Here is a 17,942-nt window from a genome sequence, read left to right on the forward strand (position 1 = left end):
TGAAGCTCCATTTCGCATTTTAATCAATTTTTCACACAAAAACTTTTTCGGAAAAATTTACGGACTGCTCCCGCAAGTCGAGGGATACTGGAGGGTGATATACGAGGTCTTAGAATATAGAAATGAATGTTTAAAATTAAAGATAACATATTGGGTCATCACACCTACTTGGGTGCGACATCAATTTTTTTCTTCTTTACTTGAGAACCATCGCTACAATCAACATCGACTGGTTGAGTCTCTGTATCAGGCACGGATTCACGTCGGCTTCCCCCTAACTCAAAATCCTCAACAACTTTAGCTTTTCCCTTATCATTCACCGCAACACCTGCTATGACTGGTTCAGAATTTATTTCGGGTAATGACTGGTAGGGAGTTTCATCGATTGACGAAGCATCAATATTGTTGCCTTTTTACCCTCTAATTCTACATTTTTCAGTTGTGTTTTCAACACAACTACTGCTAGGGGTATGACTAAACACAGACGGAGAATTAGAAAATAATAAAAAATTAGGACCGGACATGACCGAGGCAACAGATTCAGCACCTACTTGGGTTGAAGAATGATGTTGTGCACGACGCCACCATCTACGCGCACAATGCTTTCGAGCCATAGTGAAAATAACAACCCACATACATTGATTCACAAAAGTACAAGGAAAAACACAAAATTTCTATGATTTTGAAAACTCACTTTCACTTAAATGTACTTTCACATCCAAAAATTTAGCCCAGAAATTACTATTAGACGAAGAGATAGAACGAAATATGAAGAAAAAATTCAAAAGTCGAATCACTAAATGCTGGGTGAAATATGGTTTCTCATGGTTTGGTTATGGAGGTTTTAAAACTAAATCTCTAGCGTTAAAGGACGAGGACAAATTAAATGAGGCATTAAATGACGGTGGGTATGGGAATCCGCTAATTGCGTGGGCTGTTGAGTGAAATAACTTGGGCCGGGTATGAGAATCCGCTAATAGGTGGGCCGCGTAAATAGTCTGGGCCGCATGAATAGAAAAAGTAAATAATTTGTGTCTGAGTATTAAATGGTAAGTAGTTTGGGCTTAATACGTATAAAGTGAAATTTTCTCATTATTATGCTAAGACTTGGACCCAACATTTACTCCCATATATTGTTGTTTTAACATAGAATATACTTTTCACTTTGAAGATATCTTTATGTTGCATAACACTCTCGTAGCGACAGTCTATATGTACTATCTACCATTTACCTAGAATATTGAGTCTAAATATCTTAGTCCTTTACCTTTAAGTAAAACGATTCAGTTTAATCTCACCTCAACATAATTTATTTTTTGCTGGATAAGAAAAATAATAAATAGCAAAACATAAAACATACAATATTAATCATTGAGTTTAATATATTAATATTTGACAATATTTAATCTTAGAGATTTATAAAAATAGTTTAAAAGTTAATTTGATAAAAGAAACAAACATCTAATTCAAAAGATATTATAATGAATTACTTAAAAAAAAATAGTCAGTCGTACGAATTTAAGGATAAACGTTGGTATTCATTTTTCTTGGTCAAACTAACCATATTGTATTTGTCAAAATTATTTATCTGTTGAGTATGAATAAGTTTAATTTAAAATAGAAAAAGAGAAAAGAGATATTCTAGTCTATTACAATTTTCAAAAGAAGACTTTTTTCCCCTATAATTTTTCCCCGTAGATTTTCAAAAACCTTTCTTCAATCTTTCCCCTCTGTCTCAATTTTGGATTTCATCAATCTTTCCCTCTTTTTTAAGATCTATTTTACTCACAACTTATCAGTCACCACAGTCATATACCTGTGTGTGTGTGTGTGTTTTTTTTTTCTCTTGAATTCTTGAAATGACTATCGCAGAAGCGTTATCTGTGATTCCAGCAGCTGTTTTGCGTAATCTGTCGGATAAGCTGTACGAGAAGCGCAAGAATGCTGCTTTAGAGGTATTTTTATCTGGGGTTTTCTTGAATTTCTGCTTTCATTTTTGTTTTTGTAATTTGGGTTTTGTTCTATTCAATGTTTGGATCCCCCCCCCCCCCCCCCTATTTTTGGGATTTGGGTTTTTACCATTAAGAATTTATTTAAATCAGTTCACTTAAAAAGTAATACAGTTAACTGTACTAGCACATTGATTGGTAACATAGAATAAATGATAACTAACCTGTATTACAGTGATGTGTAAAAATTCATTACAATGTCAGTATATATAACTTAAATCCTTGTTTCCTTAGTTCAGGATTTTTCTGATATATTGATGTTTATTGGGTTTTTGTGTAGTTGGAAGGGATTATTAAGCAATTGACAGGTGCAGGTGATCATGACAAGATCACTGCTGTGATCAATTTGATGACTCAGGAGTATACTTACTCACCTCAGGCTCATAACCGGAAAGTGCGTTTGAATTCTACTCTTACAGTTTGTTTTGCATCATTTTGTACTGTATCCTATTGTAATGAATGTAGTGTGTTTGGTGTGACGGAAATTGATATCCTTGATGAAATTTATTTGTAAGTGTGGTTACTTTTGTTTTTTGTGGAAAATGTTTTCTCCAAGAAAAATAATTTCCACCTTGAGGGAGGAGATGACTTCGTGTCCGCTGTAGGAGTGGAAGCAGTGGCAGAACCAGAAATTTATATAAGGGGATTCAAAAAATATTAGAATATCATAATTGAAATTTTGAACTTGTGACTTTTAAACAACTATTTGAACCCCTTTACCACTACACTAGAATCTTTCCCTATGCGGGGATCCAACAATGTATAACCAAAACATGTCATTTTTATCCTATTTTCATATTATAATTTTTAACGAAGGGGATCCAATTGAACCCCTTTCCCTCCTACTAGCTGCACCTCTAGGTGGAAGTAATTTTTCTTTACAAATATCACCATTCTTACTTATATCACTTGATTTAGTGACATTTGTAAACATACTCTTTACCTTCACAAGGTAGAAGTAAGACTGCGTACACTCTACCCTCCACAGATCCCACTTGTGGGATTACACCGGGTCTGATGTTGTCGTTGTTATTTAGCGACAGTTTTGTCAACCTTTAATAATACAAAACTTCACCAAACACTATTCACATACTCTATTTTCCACATTATATGATTATCATATGGTACCTACTTTATACCCAACCAAACACCGGGAAAAAAGTTTTCTTTGTAATAAGAATTGACTGTATTTTCTTTGTAATATGAATTGGTTATTTACTTTTTTTTGTTCAAATTATGTTCAGGGAGGATTGATAGGACTGGCTGCAGTAACTGTTGGTTTGACTTCAGAAGCAGCGCAGCACCTTGAGGTAGGGCGTTTACCTTGTGATCAACTTTGAAATTTCCTATCAGTTTTCAATTGTGGAAATGTGAGAATGTGCTCGAAACTTTTGGTTTAGCAATGAGAAATGGTGAGGTTATTCCCCAGGGTTTTGGTCTAGTGAGAAGAGTGCAAAGCGTGATGTGCGGATTAGACACACGTCGCGGATTCAAACCCTAAAGCGGACAAAAACCTGGTATTTAAGTGGAGAAAGTTAGATGGGCGGGCCCAGAGCTACCGAGTTCTGAACCGTGCGCCACTGTATCTCTGGAACCCCCCCCCCCCCCCCCCACACACACACACACACAAAAAAAAAAAAAGAAAAATTAAGAGAGGATGTACTGAGGTTATTGGTGCCTAAGTCTGAATTATAGGTTGGTATTTTTAGAGAAAGTCATCTGCTATTAGTTAATCAGTCTTTGGATGAGAAGAGTGACAAAATAAAACTGAGCATGTTGATGTTATGTCGTATTAAGGTGAATTTAAGGTCATGTATTTTTAGTCCAGCATCATCAAATGGTATTCCCTCGTCATCAACCACCCCCTCCCCGCAGCCAAAAAGAAAAAGAGGATAATAGAGACAAATTAAAACGCAGAAGAAAGGAAAAAGAAAAGTATAAAGTTAGAAGATGAGATAAGGAAAAAGATGGCTTAAAGGATACCACTAATCATGACTGTGCTTTTTGACAAGATGAAGAATTGAGGATTTTGCATTTTCATTCAACTTAGGTGTAGGTGCTTTAACCGTCATTATTTTGTGCTCTAAAATGTCTCAAACTACTAGACCTGTAAAAGCTAGAATAGCAGATGGTAAAAGAATGTTGCTTCCGTTCATATAGTTTTAAGGAGAACATTGTCTCAAGAGTCCGTATCAGTCTTATATGATTGTCTTCATAAAAAAAAAAAGCTTTATATGATTATTTGCGAGCTCAAAAGCTTTGAGCTGAGTCGAAGCTCAAAGCTAATATATCAGCTTAGCTGCTATTATTGTTTAGTGCAACCCTCTTCACAATTGACCCATGGGCGATGAGCCTTATTGCCATGTTGGCCTAATACTGAAATGCGACCTATTCCTACTTATGTTGCACCTAGTTTGAATGCTTAAGCTCGCTTCAACCGAGCCTTTAAAAATGCTGCTTAGATGCATAAATGTTATGCATCTGGTGCCTTTGAGTTTATCATCCATATCTTATTTATGTGGAACTCTTATTGCCTTCTCTTATTTTCGATGGCCCTAGCTAATTCTTCCAAAGTTAATGCGAAAAGAGAGGAGAAATAAAGAAAGCTTTATGCTTGGTTTTCTAATTTAGTATGATATAATCATCAGGAATATATTTTTGATGATTCTCTTGGTTTTCAACGACGACACAATTATTAAGAATAGCACAATCTTCTTTACACAATGTTCTTGCCACTAATGTGGTTTCTTGAAAAAACACCCAACACGGGTGTGTTAGTCATGAACTTGATTAAAGAACCCGAGTTTAAAACACACCCCTATGTGTGCATTGGACATTAGATCAAAGCACACATAATGATTAACTCACAACAACACTACTTAAGAATATCGTGTAAAATATTCTCGATGATTTTCTTGATTTTTTGCACGTAAAATACTTAAAATACTTGTTATGAGAACATTAAAGGGTTAATTCTTAGCTGCTTGGAACTTTTCTGGATGTGCGATATGCACCGTCTTTTCCAATTTATTGTACATCAACAAGTAGTTTCTGGGGCACCATTAAAAGTTTCTTCATTACGTTTTTTCTTGCTGCTTTTCTGATTTTGTAACTTCTACAAAAATTTGTCCTGCTTCTTGGAAATTCTCTTGTAAATTACTTCTGGACTAAAGTAAATTTACATACCAACTGTAATACAGCTGAATCAGGTTTCCCAAAATGTGCAGTCATTAAATGTCTATTAAAGGCAAGAATTGATGCAGGAATAAGACAACAAGACGTAGCTGCTTATGCCTATTGAGAAAGCCCCCTTTTACTCTTGTTGAAGTGTGTGACCCTCATCTAAAGCTCAAGCTGTTAGAGAGAACACACTTTTATTTACTTAATTATGTCTTCAACAAGCTCCCTCTCGTGCGGGCTTGATTCTTTTTGATGAGCCAAGCACGTGAAAAATTATTTTTGATATTGGGCGGCGGTGAGACTTGAACCCAGGACCTCTGCATGTTCTGATGATAAATGGACCTTGGACCTAACTCAACCCCAAAAGCTAGCTCATGAGGTGATAATTGCCAAAGACCATATAAGGAGCTCGGGAACTCCACATCCCACTGATGTGGAACTCAACAACTCTTGCATTCTCTTGAAATGGAATCTTTTTTCCAAAATGGAGAAGCTCCTTTACACTCTTTTTTCCAAAATGGAGAAGCTCCTTTACACTTACATTTTCCTTCATTTGAAAGACAAATTAATGCCCTATACCCAAATTTTAGGTGCTAAAGTTCAACTACCTTTTAATGCTTGGTTGAAAGTTGATTTTGAAAGATATTCAGCCTCTAGGGGGATAGGTAAACTTCCTGGGATATACTTTGGTTAGAAGTAATGTTTCTGTTTCAAGCATAGATTGTTGGAATTCTTGAAAGATGAGCTACCCTTGGTCTGTCAATATAGCGGAACACAGATAATATTGTGGTCACAATTAATAAAAAAAAGAAGTTTTACAGGTTCCGGCTTTTGAAGTTTAGCTTCAATCGTTTTCCCTTGATCTAAGTCCAAGTTTTGAGTAGGCATTTGGGATTTAGATGTGAGCTAGTGTGTATTACTCAGTTTGTCAATACGGGTAGACGACTGAATATCAATAGTTGCCTTATCGTAGACTTTCTCCTCGAAGAAAAAGTAATGTGCATAAAAATGTGGGTTTGTCCACTATCTTGTTATTCATGTCTTTCTTTCCACATGAGTAATCCTGTTTATTTGTTTTGTTCCAGAACTCCTCATCTCTTTGCAATTGTGATGCGTCTATGCTGTGACTAGAAAACTAAAATTGTATGCCTTCTTTTGTTCTGTACGCTACTTCAGTGCCTGGAATTGGAAAGGCTTTCAGTTCAGGTCTTTTAAGGATAATAAAGTTCCAGCTGTGCTCCCGAAAGATGATGAAGAGAATAGAAACTTGTAAACTATATTCATTTTACTTTGAGTTAATACCCTCAAACCCGCCTAAACTATACGATCTTTGTCAGTTCCCTACCTAAATTATCGACTGTCCCCAAAACCCCCCGAACTATATCCCCCTTCATAATAACCCACCCCCCTCTCCCGGTTGCTTATGTGGCATATTGTGTGAAATAAATCGCCTAAGAGCGCGTGAAGGGTGACAATAACCATTAAAATGGGCCCACCTGACAACAACTTACGGCTAATTAGCCCCTCTTTTTAAAAAAAAAATATTTTTTCATCTTTTTCTTTATATTACACCTTTACACCTTTCTTCTCCATTATTTCACCTTTCTTCTCCATTTTTTCACCTTTCTTTTCCATTTCTTCATCTTAATCCATTTGAAATTCTCTCTCTGTTGATTGAGTTTATTATTTATCTTTCTCATTTTATCCGTCCTTCATTGTTACCCAAATTTATTTGAACACCCTTTCAACTAAAAAGACACACTTCTATTTCTGGAAACACCCTGAATGACGTGCTTTTACTGACATACAAATCTCATGGTATTTTAAGACCACACCACACAAATTGAAGCGGAGGAAGTACTGCTTTAAAACAGCTTCTGCAAAAAGTGGATATCTTTTGTTTCCATTGAATCATAAAATGGTGCAAACACAATTCCGATGCAATTTTTGACTGGGCTTACAAATTAGTTACCCAATTTTACCTCCATAAGGACAAACCAAATTAGGAATATCATTTCCATGGGCACTTTCCAAAAGGATTGCAGAAACTAAAAAGGGTCAGATGACAACTTACAAGAAACCTTATTTGTGCTATTTAAGCAAGAAATTCCACTAAATAGTTTACATTAGAGGGAATACAAGAGAAAGGGAGTAAGTTTTTAGCCTCATCTGCTCTCAGTTACACAAAAAATGGTTCCAAAGTGAAAATTTGGAACACCAAATGCAACAACTCCCAACCAAGTAACCATTTTTCCAGTTCTTGATCAAATAGCAAAACCTCTACCCTAAATAAATTAAGCACTTTTCAATTTTCTGTGTTCTGTTGCTTCTTTCAACACAAACCCAGAAAAAATCAAACAGAAAAAACACAATTTTTAGATTTAAAAAAAATCGAAGAATTGATTGAACTGAAAATGAAGCAAATTTAAAGGGAAAGCAACTATATTTACAGTTCTTGATCAAACAACAAAACCTCTGTCTTATAAAAGTTAGGAACTTTTTCAATTATCTGTCATATGTTGCTTCATTTCAAGAATAGGATATGTATTGAAGCTATCTTCTTTAATAATCTTCAGAATCTTCAAACAATCTTCAGAACTAAATGAATCTCCAGTACCCTAAACCCTAATTTTTTACACTGATTCACTAGCAAAACCCTATATTTACTCCCGATTCGAAATAGCAGCAACAATAAGAAGAAAAATCGATGGTAGCAATAATAAGATTAAGGTAATTAAGAAGAGAAATCGAAGGTGTCTCTCATCTCCGATGAGAGAAGTTTTCGGATGAAAGCAAAGAGACCATTTTTACTGAGAAGAAATGACTGACTAGTAAGTTAAAATCCCCTTTTTAATTTTTACCACATAATTAAATTAATGTATGCTAATTAAGCCCGTTTTAAGATTAAGGTAATTAATTATCCACGTGGCATGTCACATGGCAGGTTTTAAAATTTATTTAGAGCGTGTATCATACGCACTAGTAAGATTGAGACGGGGGGTTTTTATTATGAAGGGGGATATAGTTCAGGGGGTTTTGGGGACATTCGATAGTTTAGGTAGGGAACTGACAAAGACCGTATAGTTTAGGCGGGTTTGAGGGTACTACTTGTTGTTTCTATATCTTCTTCCTTAACATCATATGTAGCTTTTACCTTTCTACTTATTCAGAGAACAAGTAGTTTTATATATGGTTGCCCTGAAAAGGTTACTGATGTTGTCTCTGGGGCTGTTATTATTATTTCGGGATGTTGCATTGAGGATTGTGCTATTTCCTTCTTTTTTTCCTTTATGTAACTTACCTCTCCTCCGGATTTGATGTCCAGCAAATTGTCCCACCAGTCTTGCACTCTTTTTCGCACCAAGACAGCAGAGTTCGTTATTATGCATGTGAAGCTTTGTATAACATAGCGAAGGTGAGAAAGATAAAGGAACCTGTACTACGCATGTTCTTTTGGGTCTTGCTGTTTGGACTTCATTTTTGCTATTTTTATAGGTTGTAAGGGGAGATTTTATCATATTCTTCAACCAGATCTTTGATGCTTTGTGTAAACTTTCGGCTGACTCAGATCCCAACGTGCAAAGTGCTGCTCATCTTCTAGATAGACTTGTGAAGGTAATGCATCACTTCATTTGAATGTTGGTTAGAGAGGGAGGAGTATGTAAACGTCTAGAAACAAAATGTGATGTTTAGATGATAAGGAAATCCAGTTGTTCGATATATCACAACAAGGAGGAGGATAGAAGGTGTTGCAGAGGGAAGGAGAGTCTAAAGATGAGGATTGAGCGTTGTTGGTTTCTTAGGGAAGTTTAAATGGTGTAAATTTACTAATTTGTGGTAGAAAAGTTGGGTGTCCTTCTCTTTCATTTCCTTTTTCCCGATTCTTTTTACTTCCTTATGGGAGAGTGAACGAGTTGCTTTAATCAAAAGATATGCACAGTTTTGGTATTTTGATTTATCAATTTTGAGTGATAACATTGTGCTACAACTTTTGTGGGGATGCAGGATATTGTCACAGAGAGTGAGCAATTCAGGTGAGTTTGGGTTGTTGGAAACCAGTATATTCATACTGGAATCAAATTTTAATTTTCTCTTGTTGCTGAGGTATTATTTGACAGCGTTGAATTGTGCATTTTATTTCTTATACAGCATTGAAGAATTTATTCCATTGTTGAGAGAACGAATGAATGTCCTCAATCCTCATGTCCGCCAATTTCTTGTTGGGTGGATCACAGTCTTAGACAGTGTTCCGGATATTGATATGCTCGGTTTTCTTCCTGATTTTCTTGATGGTAATTGCTTGTATTTCAATGTCAAACATTCTAGCTAGTAGCTGTGCAACTCAATGTTACAAAATTGTAAACTCATGTGGTCTCTCTTGACTTGATGAAGTGCAGGATTATTTAATATGCTGAGTGATTCTAGCCATGAAATACGGCAACAGGCTGATTCTGCACTTTCAGAGTTTTTAGAAGAAATTAAGAATTCTCCAGTAAGATCTCTGTCATGTGTGGTATGTTAAACTTTATAATGACCTTGTGCTGAGCTCCCGTAGGAAAAAATATTGTAAAACTTGTGCAACCCTTGCCTGCCTACTGGTATTGATGAGGCGTCAGATAAAAGATATCTGAAAATATGTTTGTCTCTCAACTTGCTACTTGAATTTACCAATTTTTATTTAGTAACCGTGTTTAACTTTCCATCTGTATAGAAGATGGTAGTCTTTAGCTCTGTTTTTGTATTTGCATCCTTTTGGAATATTAAGAATTCCTTATTGACAAAAATCTGAAATAAATTTTTTTTTTCAAAAACTGATTTTTTTTGTCCTTTGTAAGTTTTCTAACTTGAGGAATGCTACTCTTTAAGTCTGTAGATTATGGCCGCATGGCTGAAATACTAGTGCAAAGGGCAGGCTCGCAGGATGAATTTACTAGGCTGACTGCTATCACTTGGGTAAGTACGTTGATATTTATGTTGTTCGTGAACCATGTTATCCTGGTGTAAAGAATATGCTAGTATTTTAACCTGTCAAATATGTTTGAATAGACTATTTTGTGTTGTGCAGATAAATGAGTTTGTGAAACTTGGTGGAGATCAACTTGTCCCTTATTATGCTGACATTCTGGGAGCAATATTGCCTTGTATATCTGATAAAGAAGAAAAAATTAGAGTTGTAAGTGGAAATATTCCCATTTTTTATTGTGCTCATGTTTCTTTTCCTTGTTGTGCTGCCTTTTTCTTCACTGTTCTTACTTCTTTGTGTTCCTTCTTTGTCCATCGTTGTCACTTTTCTATTCTTCTGTGTTTCTCCCTTTTAGGTTTCTCGTGAAACAAATGAAGAACTTCGTGGAAATGAGGCTGATCCAGCTGAAGGATTTGATGTAGGAGCAATCCTCTCCGTTGCTAGGAGGTATGCTGTTACTTATTGAGGGATATTTTGCTGTTGTTAAGAAGTTGCACTGTCTTGATACTACATTAAGGTCCTATCTCATTTGGATTCTGTAGCAACCATAGACTTTTGGAAATGGTCATTAGGGTTTGGACGCTGGAGCCTCCAACTTCCAGCAATGCCTTGTAAAATAATTTAGGGAACTAAAGCTCCTTATGAGGGTGCTCATTTTCTGGGTGTTAGCTCATGATGCATGAATCTGCAAAAAGCAAATGCACTGCTTTAAAAAAAAGAAGAAAATGCACTGCAGCAGATGCTTTTTGTTTGGATTTTTTGCTTTGTACTGTAATTGGATAATTTGGCACCTGCTTTCGAATAAAATTGCGGTGCGACTGGTGATGCCAAAGACTATGAAAGAAGTCTTGTGCTGCTGGATGAGATACAATTGTAGAAACCCCGCTTGTGTGTGCTGGGTGATTCTGAAGGAGAGGAAGCAGAGATACTTGAGGGAATATACAGTTGTATATGTTTTGAAATATAGATGCCTAAATCTATTAGCTCTGTGATGTAGTTTTCAGTTTTCACAATGAATATGAGGAAAATGGTATAATTCATTAGTTATATACAACAGTGAATGTTTCATAAATGGTTACTATCCTTTTTTACCGTCCAGACTATCTTTCTTATATTAATAAATTTATTAATATATACAAATAAGCTTTTTTCCACTATAAAACTAATTTAATTAAAAATGAGATTGAATTATTTAAGAAAACCAAAACCTAACAGAGTTCGTGATAAGAATAATTATATCCAAGTGGCTATATGTTACATGTAATTTGATTCTAGTTAACTTTGTGTCTTAATTTGTTTATCAGGCAGTTGTCTAGTGAATGGGAAGCAACACGTATTGAAGCATTACATTGGATGTGGACCCTGCTGAATAAACATCGGTCAGAGGTGAAGACCTAAAATTTAATGATGCTCACCTTCTTTATTCTTTTGCACAATGAGAATGCTCTCTCATTAGTTCATATGAGTAGATATCTGAAAACTACACTGGTTTATCAGTGGGGATAGGATACGGTAGTGTTATCTATTAATGCTGTGTGATGGAGCCAGAGTTGCTAAAAGTACTAGCTCATGTGTTGGTGGGATGCTTACTGATTAACAAAGTCATAAGGTTTTGAAAAATGTTTTCAACAAGAGAGGTCACTAGTCATGTTTGAAACCTACAACTCTTTTATTTTTCACAATTTTGTAATTTTCACTTAGAAAGTAATTGAATCTGCATAGAACGAGCCATGAGCTTTACAATGAGAGAAGTATCGATTACTTGCTCTTTGTGGTTGTCCCTTCACTCTCTCTTTCTCTCTCTCTCTCTCTCTCTGGGATGAGACAGAGGAGCTTTGCTTAATCCATTAGGTGTATACATTACAAATTCGATTCAACTTTTAGAAGTAAACTTTTTATATTTGGTCTAGGAATAAGTTCATTGATAACACTCAGATTATGCAGCATATCCTATTATCTGTCAAGCAATATATGTTTTGTTGTTAACATTTTTATGGTTTCAGAACTATGATCTGATAAGTAAATGCTTATCTTTCTAATATTTTGAAACAGGTCTTGGTTTTTCTGAATGATGTCTTTGACACTCTCCTAAAGGCGCTGTCAGATTCCTCCGACGAGGTATCTCCTATTGCGTCACTTCTTTTTCATTGAGTTTGTCATGCTGGTTTGCTTTGATAGGTCTAGTAATTGTTCTAGCTTCTAGTCAACAAAGGTATATCTTGAGGAAAAATGTTGATGGGCAATTGGTAATAGCCCATGTGTTTTTGTGGTAGCACTGCGGTTGTGTTTTCCGGGCATTTGCTGACTTTCAAAGGTTCACTTAGATTTTTGTGTATGAGCTGCGGCCTTTGTTTGGTTCCCCCAGTGTTGTTTCTTGTCGAACTTTGGCTGTAATTCTTTCCAGCCCTTTTCTCACCCTTTATACCCTGCGATTTTCTTTCGCACCCTTTTCTGGAAACTTTCACAACTGTACATGACTCCCTCATTCTAATTTCTAGATCGTTCTTAACTTAAAGTTTAGTACTGTTGTAATGCTGGTAAATATTTGCTGCTTGCATGATACCTAAAAGTTCTGCATTTGTGCTATTTGGTGTTTGCTGATTCATTGCCACGAATATTCTCTTATTTTGGAGGATGAGTGCTACGTGCAACTTATGCTTGACCCATAATAATCTGTCTTGAAATGGAAATGAAACTTAAAGGTGATGTAAGATAATGAAGTAGAATTTTGATAGACACATTGCATCTCAGATTTCTTCTTCGCCCAAATTTTGTTTGAGATTGCTAAAATTATCTTTCTACCTTCAAGTTTAACTACTAGTCTCAATGAGTCTACACATTCATTAATTGGGAAGGTGATCTTAGAAGGTGCTTCCTGTTATTTGCTTGTTCAGAGAGACTTCTTTAAATTGTCTTCCAGGTAGTGCTCTTGGTGCTTGAGGTGCACGCATGCATAGCCGAAGATCCGCAACACTTCCGCCAGCTAGTTGTTTTCCTAGTTCACAGCTTTCAGCATGATCACTCGCTTCTGGAGAAGTAAATGTTATGCTATATTCTTTTTTGATTTCTTGGGGGCAATTTATGGTGTCTTTTGTTGTTTGGTTTATTGAAGAATTGAGTTTTCCAAATCCCTTTCAGACGTGGAGCTTTGATAATTCGACGGCTATGTGTCCTTCTAAATGCTGAAAGAGTTTACCGTGAACTGTCCACAATACTTGAAGGGGAATCAGATTTGGACTTTGCATCTGTGATGGTTCAGGTTGTACTTCTTGCCCATTTATCAGGAGAATATCCCTGTTTCCAATATATAGAGTGAAAGTGTAACGACACAGAGCTCACACTTTGTTTTATTCAATTAAATTGTATTGATATCACAGAACTGTCAAGCTCAGTTTTGAGATATTGTCAACTGCGGCTCATGTTTAAAGTATGGTGCTTAATGTTGTCATTGCTGTAAGCTGAGTGTGCTGGTGTCTGTTTCAGGCCTTAAACTTGATTTTGCTTACTTCAACTGAGTTGTCTGATCTTCGGGATCATCTTAAAGGATCACTTGTCAATGATGCCGGGAGAGACTTGTTTCTTTCTTTGTACGCATCGTGGTGCCATTCGCCAATGGCAATGATAAGTCTCTGCCTATTAGCTCAGGTAAGCTTGTATAGCCTGCAAGTTTTCCGGCTTTTACTCATAGCTGTATCAAGCATTTTGTTCCCTTTGTTTCACAGTGAATATGAATCATCAGCTCTTTCTCTGTTACAGGCATATCAGCATGCAAGTTCTGTTATTCAGTCTTTGGTTGAAGAAGACATCAATGTGAAGTTCTTAGTGCAGCTACACAAGTTGATCCACCTTCTGGAGACTCCAACCTTTGCTTACCTTAGGCTGCAGGTGTTTTGAATTTCTCCTTTTTTTGAATTATCAAACCTAGAATTTTGAATTCCTTTATCATTTGTGGTTCTTTATGATCTAGATATAAATAAAATGTATGTTTTAATTCCTTTTGGCCTGGGGGGTTGTCCTGGAAGATGAAATCTAGCACCAGAGTGTTTCGTAACTTTAAGGATATATGGTTATATCTTAAGCTGCAGATTGAAGGAAAAGGAAATACATTTTCTTTTCTTTTCATAGTACATTGTTCTAACTTTTTGGCTCGTAAAAAGCTCTCTTCTTTTCGTGTAGCCGACCCCAACTTACTTGGGAATTGGGATTGAAGTGTAGTTGGTTGTTTATTTGTAAAAGTGCTCTTCTTTGCATTTAGCGTATTCTTTGGAGTGCGCAACAAAGTCTTGCGAAAAGGCCAATCTCCATCTCGCATACATCTTAAGAAGGGAAACCAGATTGGAATTGATAAGCATTGTGTTATTGCCAAACTACCTAGATTATTCTGCTCGCTGCATCAATAGGAATCCTGTACTATATTCTGACATTGGTTTTAACAGACTTCAAATTAATTACCTCCCAAGGGAGGGAAATAAAAATTGGAACAGAGGGGGGGGGGGGGGTTAATGTAGCTGAAACTTATATTGGTTTTCATGATTTTATCCATAGTTGGGCTTTTTCATTGTGCCTTTGTCAATTTCCAGATGTCTTTTGGAGAGGCTGCAAACTTCTAATTGCTTGTTCTGAATACCCAATACTGATTTCTTTCGGTTAAAGTACGTTAAGTCCCTTTACTCTAGTGGTTTGTTGGTGCTCGAATCAAACCTTGTTAGGAACTGCAAATGCTATGGTTCTCTAATATCTATGACTCAGTGTTATCAAAGGCGAAAAGTGCAAAAAAACTCTAATGAAAAAAGGCGCGACCGGAGAAAAATTAAAAATATATACATGTAGTCCAAGACCAATAATTATAAGCATGAATAACAAATACATGGACAAAAAAATTGAAAAAAAAATTACGATAAAGTTAAATATCAATTGTTTAGTATCGCCTTTTCAGGATTACATTCATTGGCAAGGAAAAGTATGCCTTAGAGCCTTGATGCGACACTGAAGCGCATGTAAAGCGAGGCGAAGCGCTCAACATGTTTTGAGCCATGCTTCAGGGCTTAAGCGCGCCTTTGACAACAATAATGTCTGTGCTTGTGTTTCTACACGGAAGTAACCGTTGATTTCTTCAACTACTTGGAAAAAAAAAAGCAATTTATCATCTTCCACTTTACCTTTTTATGAAATCCGTGGTATTTATATCCGTCCAAGACTGAATACACCCTATACGATTATAAGGGATGTAATGTAATTTAACTCCTAAAATTGGAATGTAATGCTGGCTATTTTACTTTTATTCAACAACTCCAAAATTTGAATATCTCCTAGGTGGCACTATGAATCTTCTATTGGTTTTCTAATAGTTCTTTTGTTCTCAATGTGATGTACAAGCAAGTTTATTGGAATTTTCTCTTTTTCACAAATTAGTTTCCATAGGAGTATCTTAGTGGTTCTTCTTCTTGCAGCTTCTTGAACCTGGAAGATACATCTGGTTGTTAAAAGCATTGTATGGTTTACTGATGCTGTTACCGCAGGTATCTTGTGAATTATTTTCTCCATTGGTAACCTGTAAAGATTATTGCGACCGTTGTTATTGCGTCAACGGTCAACCGCATCTCATTTGTGATGCATGCCTGGATAAGTTTGCAGTTGTTGGATTTGCTTCTGCAAGTTGAGTTTCTGTTGAATCATATGTTTAAGATAGTGGCAGAAGTCAATCACTGGGTCATGTTAGTAGTTCAATCCACTTATCAGTCTATTATTATATCCTGAGAGTTAGTATGTCATGGCTATTTTCCAGCTTATACTTGAAATAATCACTCATGAGTTGTTTTTTATTTTTATCTTGAAAATAATGGTGGTGTTGGGGCAGATTGGGCGCACCTTGATTATTCCACCGGATATCTGTTATCTCCTTCCAACTTATGTACCACGTAACTCTGCCTTCCAAGACTTAGGCGGATGGGAAGAAATCACCTAGTTTTTTTTGTCTTCTCTGGAATTTGCTCATAAGCTGGTTTTTTTGTTAGTAATACAGTGAACTCTTTACAAAAGCTTATCCAATTGAGTTTTCCTGATCGTCACTCTTATATACACAAGTTAAAAGTATTAAGCTGCACATAAAGTTGTTTGCTAATATAGATATTCTTTATCAATTGATGTAGCAAAGTGCAGCCTTTAAGATTCTCCGTACTCGGTTGAAAACTGTTCCTTCATACTCCTTCAAGGAAGAGCGACCTGTACGAACATCATCCGGGATTCCTTTTTTCAATGGGGGAGGTGGATCACAAATTTCAGAGGATTGCAAACCGAATGAGAATTCACATGTTATGCATAATGGAATAAACTTTGGTTCGAGGCTGAAGCACTTTAAGCAAATTCAGCAGCAGCATCGTTTGCATTCAAAGTCAGAAACTCACTCACGTTTTTGTTCGGCTTCATCAATGAAGGTTCGTGTGCTACATATTGTCTACTTATTTTTCTGATAATATTTTGGTTGCATATTAAACTCTGATACTTGTTCAAAAGTTAAGTAAAATACCTGAGGTTAGGAATGTCCTAGATGTTAAGGTATTTGGTTATTTTCACCGCAATGCACTGCTTATCTGTCTATCTGGGTTGAGTATGGAAAAAAGAGTTCTTAGATAATTTGGTGCCAAATGTGCCAATGACGAAAGATGGACATATTTGGTGTGGGTTGTGTAACTTGTGACTAACAAGTGCTTTTAGTGGGGGTTGTATGTGCTTCGTTGTTGCGAAGTTCCATATCTCTAATATATGTGGTGTGTATATGCCCGGCTAGCTTCTGGCCCAACTCCAGTTGGCGCATAAGTTCAGAACTCCGGGGAGTATGGGCTAGCCTTTTTATTCTCCTTCCAACATAAATTCTAGGCTTTGTCCATGGCAGGGTTCAAACCCATGACATGCACCTAACTCATACCTCACATGCTTGTAATCCTTACCATTGAACCAAAGCCCTTGGATCCGTATGCCCTATTATGTTGAATAGACCTTTCTTTCTTTTCTAAAGTTTGCTCTTTGTTCGCGTTGGAATCTTAGCTTGAACCTATCTTAATTCAGGAGGAGGTATAAAGACCAGAAGAATCAAAGCAATTTTGACGATCATCGTGTAGAGATGCAGAGCATTTGCAACTTTGATTGTTTTCCGTGGCTCCTAAGAGAGGTTTCTTATACAACAATCTTGATTTGCTTGCTTTTGATTTTTTCGAAGCAAATTCAATCTTTGTTAAGTTGTAAATTGTTATATACTTTTAGTTTGTTTTGTCAAAATTCATAAGGGTTGGGATGTAAGGGGGGTATATTTTTAGCTTGGATATTTCCGAGCTACTTTATATTTAAATCTTTTAGATAATATTTAAAGGTAAAATTTGTCCATGTGGTTATGTTATTTTTGTTGAATACCATATGGGCAATGAGGTAGATATGTAGGATATAAAAAGGTTTATTTTATTCATAATTCTTCTGTAATAAATAAAGATTCGGTTTGTGTATTATGCTTTACTCTATTGAGTGCTGTATTCCTTTTGGACGTAAATAATTCTCAAAGCTTGAGATTTGTGATATTTCTATCCCATGTTTTCGTTGAAATACCAATAAATTAGCGTGGATATGTTGATCCTAAAGAGTGTCTATTTGTGCTCAAGAATTCTTTTCTTGCAAGGAAATAAATTTTCTGATATATCATCTCCAAAAAGAAATTTAAAACAAGGGAAATTCATGTCAAGATTAAAAAACTTGCAAAATGTTACTCCTATTAGATTAAAGAAATTTATAAGAAAATTAAA

At 36.0% G+C, this 17,942-nt stretch overlaps 1 protein-coding gene across 2 annotated transcripts; it reads left to right on the forward strand.

Moving 5' to 3' along the window:
- The first annotated feature begins 1,613 nt into the window (after nucleotides 1–1,613).
- On the forward strand, nucleotides 1,614–17,692 carry LOC107774252 (protein VAC14 homolog). Of its 2 annotated transcripts, XM_075226839.1 has the most exons (20): nucleotides 1,614–1,955; nucleotides 2,290–2,403; nucleotides 3,254–3,319; nucleotides 8,515–8,604; nucleotides 8,685–8,804; nucleotides 9,195–9,223; nucleotides 9,339–9,481; nucleotides 9,587–9,681; nucleotides 10,056–10,142; nucleotides 10,255–10,362; nucleotides 10,508–10,599; nucleotides 11,457–11,538; nucleotides 12,205–12,270; nucleotides 13,073–13,188; nucleotides 13,291–13,411; nucleotides 13,636–13,797; nucleotides 13,909–14,037; nucleotides 15,603–15,671; nucleotides 16,302–16,586; nucleotides 17,218–17,692. In XM_075226839.1, exons 1-20 carry the CDS (start codon nucleotides 1,860–1,862, stop codon nucleotides 17,227–17,229), a joined length of 2,082 nt encoding a protein of 693 aa, XP_075082940.1. In that variant the 5' UTR covers nucleotides 1,614–1,859; the 3' UTR covers nucleotides 17,230–17,692. The 2 variants fall into 2 exon arrangements, with proteins under 2 accessions (XP_075082940.1, XP_075082941.1); XM_075226840.1 differs by lacking the exons at nucleotides 8,515–8,604; nucleotides 8,685–8,804 and having other exon boundaries at nucleotides 1,615–1,955.
- The last annotated feature ends 250 nt before the right edge of the window (nucleotides 17,693–17,942 follow it).

The sequence above is a fragment of the Nicotiana tabacum genome, chromosome 12 (genome assembly GCF_000715075.1).
Source record: "Nicotiana tabacum cultivar K326 chromosome 12, ASM71507v2, whole genome shotgun sequence".
Lineage (NCBI taxonomy): Eukaryota > Viridiplantae > Streptophyta > Magnoliopsida > Solanales > Solanaceae > Nicotiana > Nicotiana tabacum.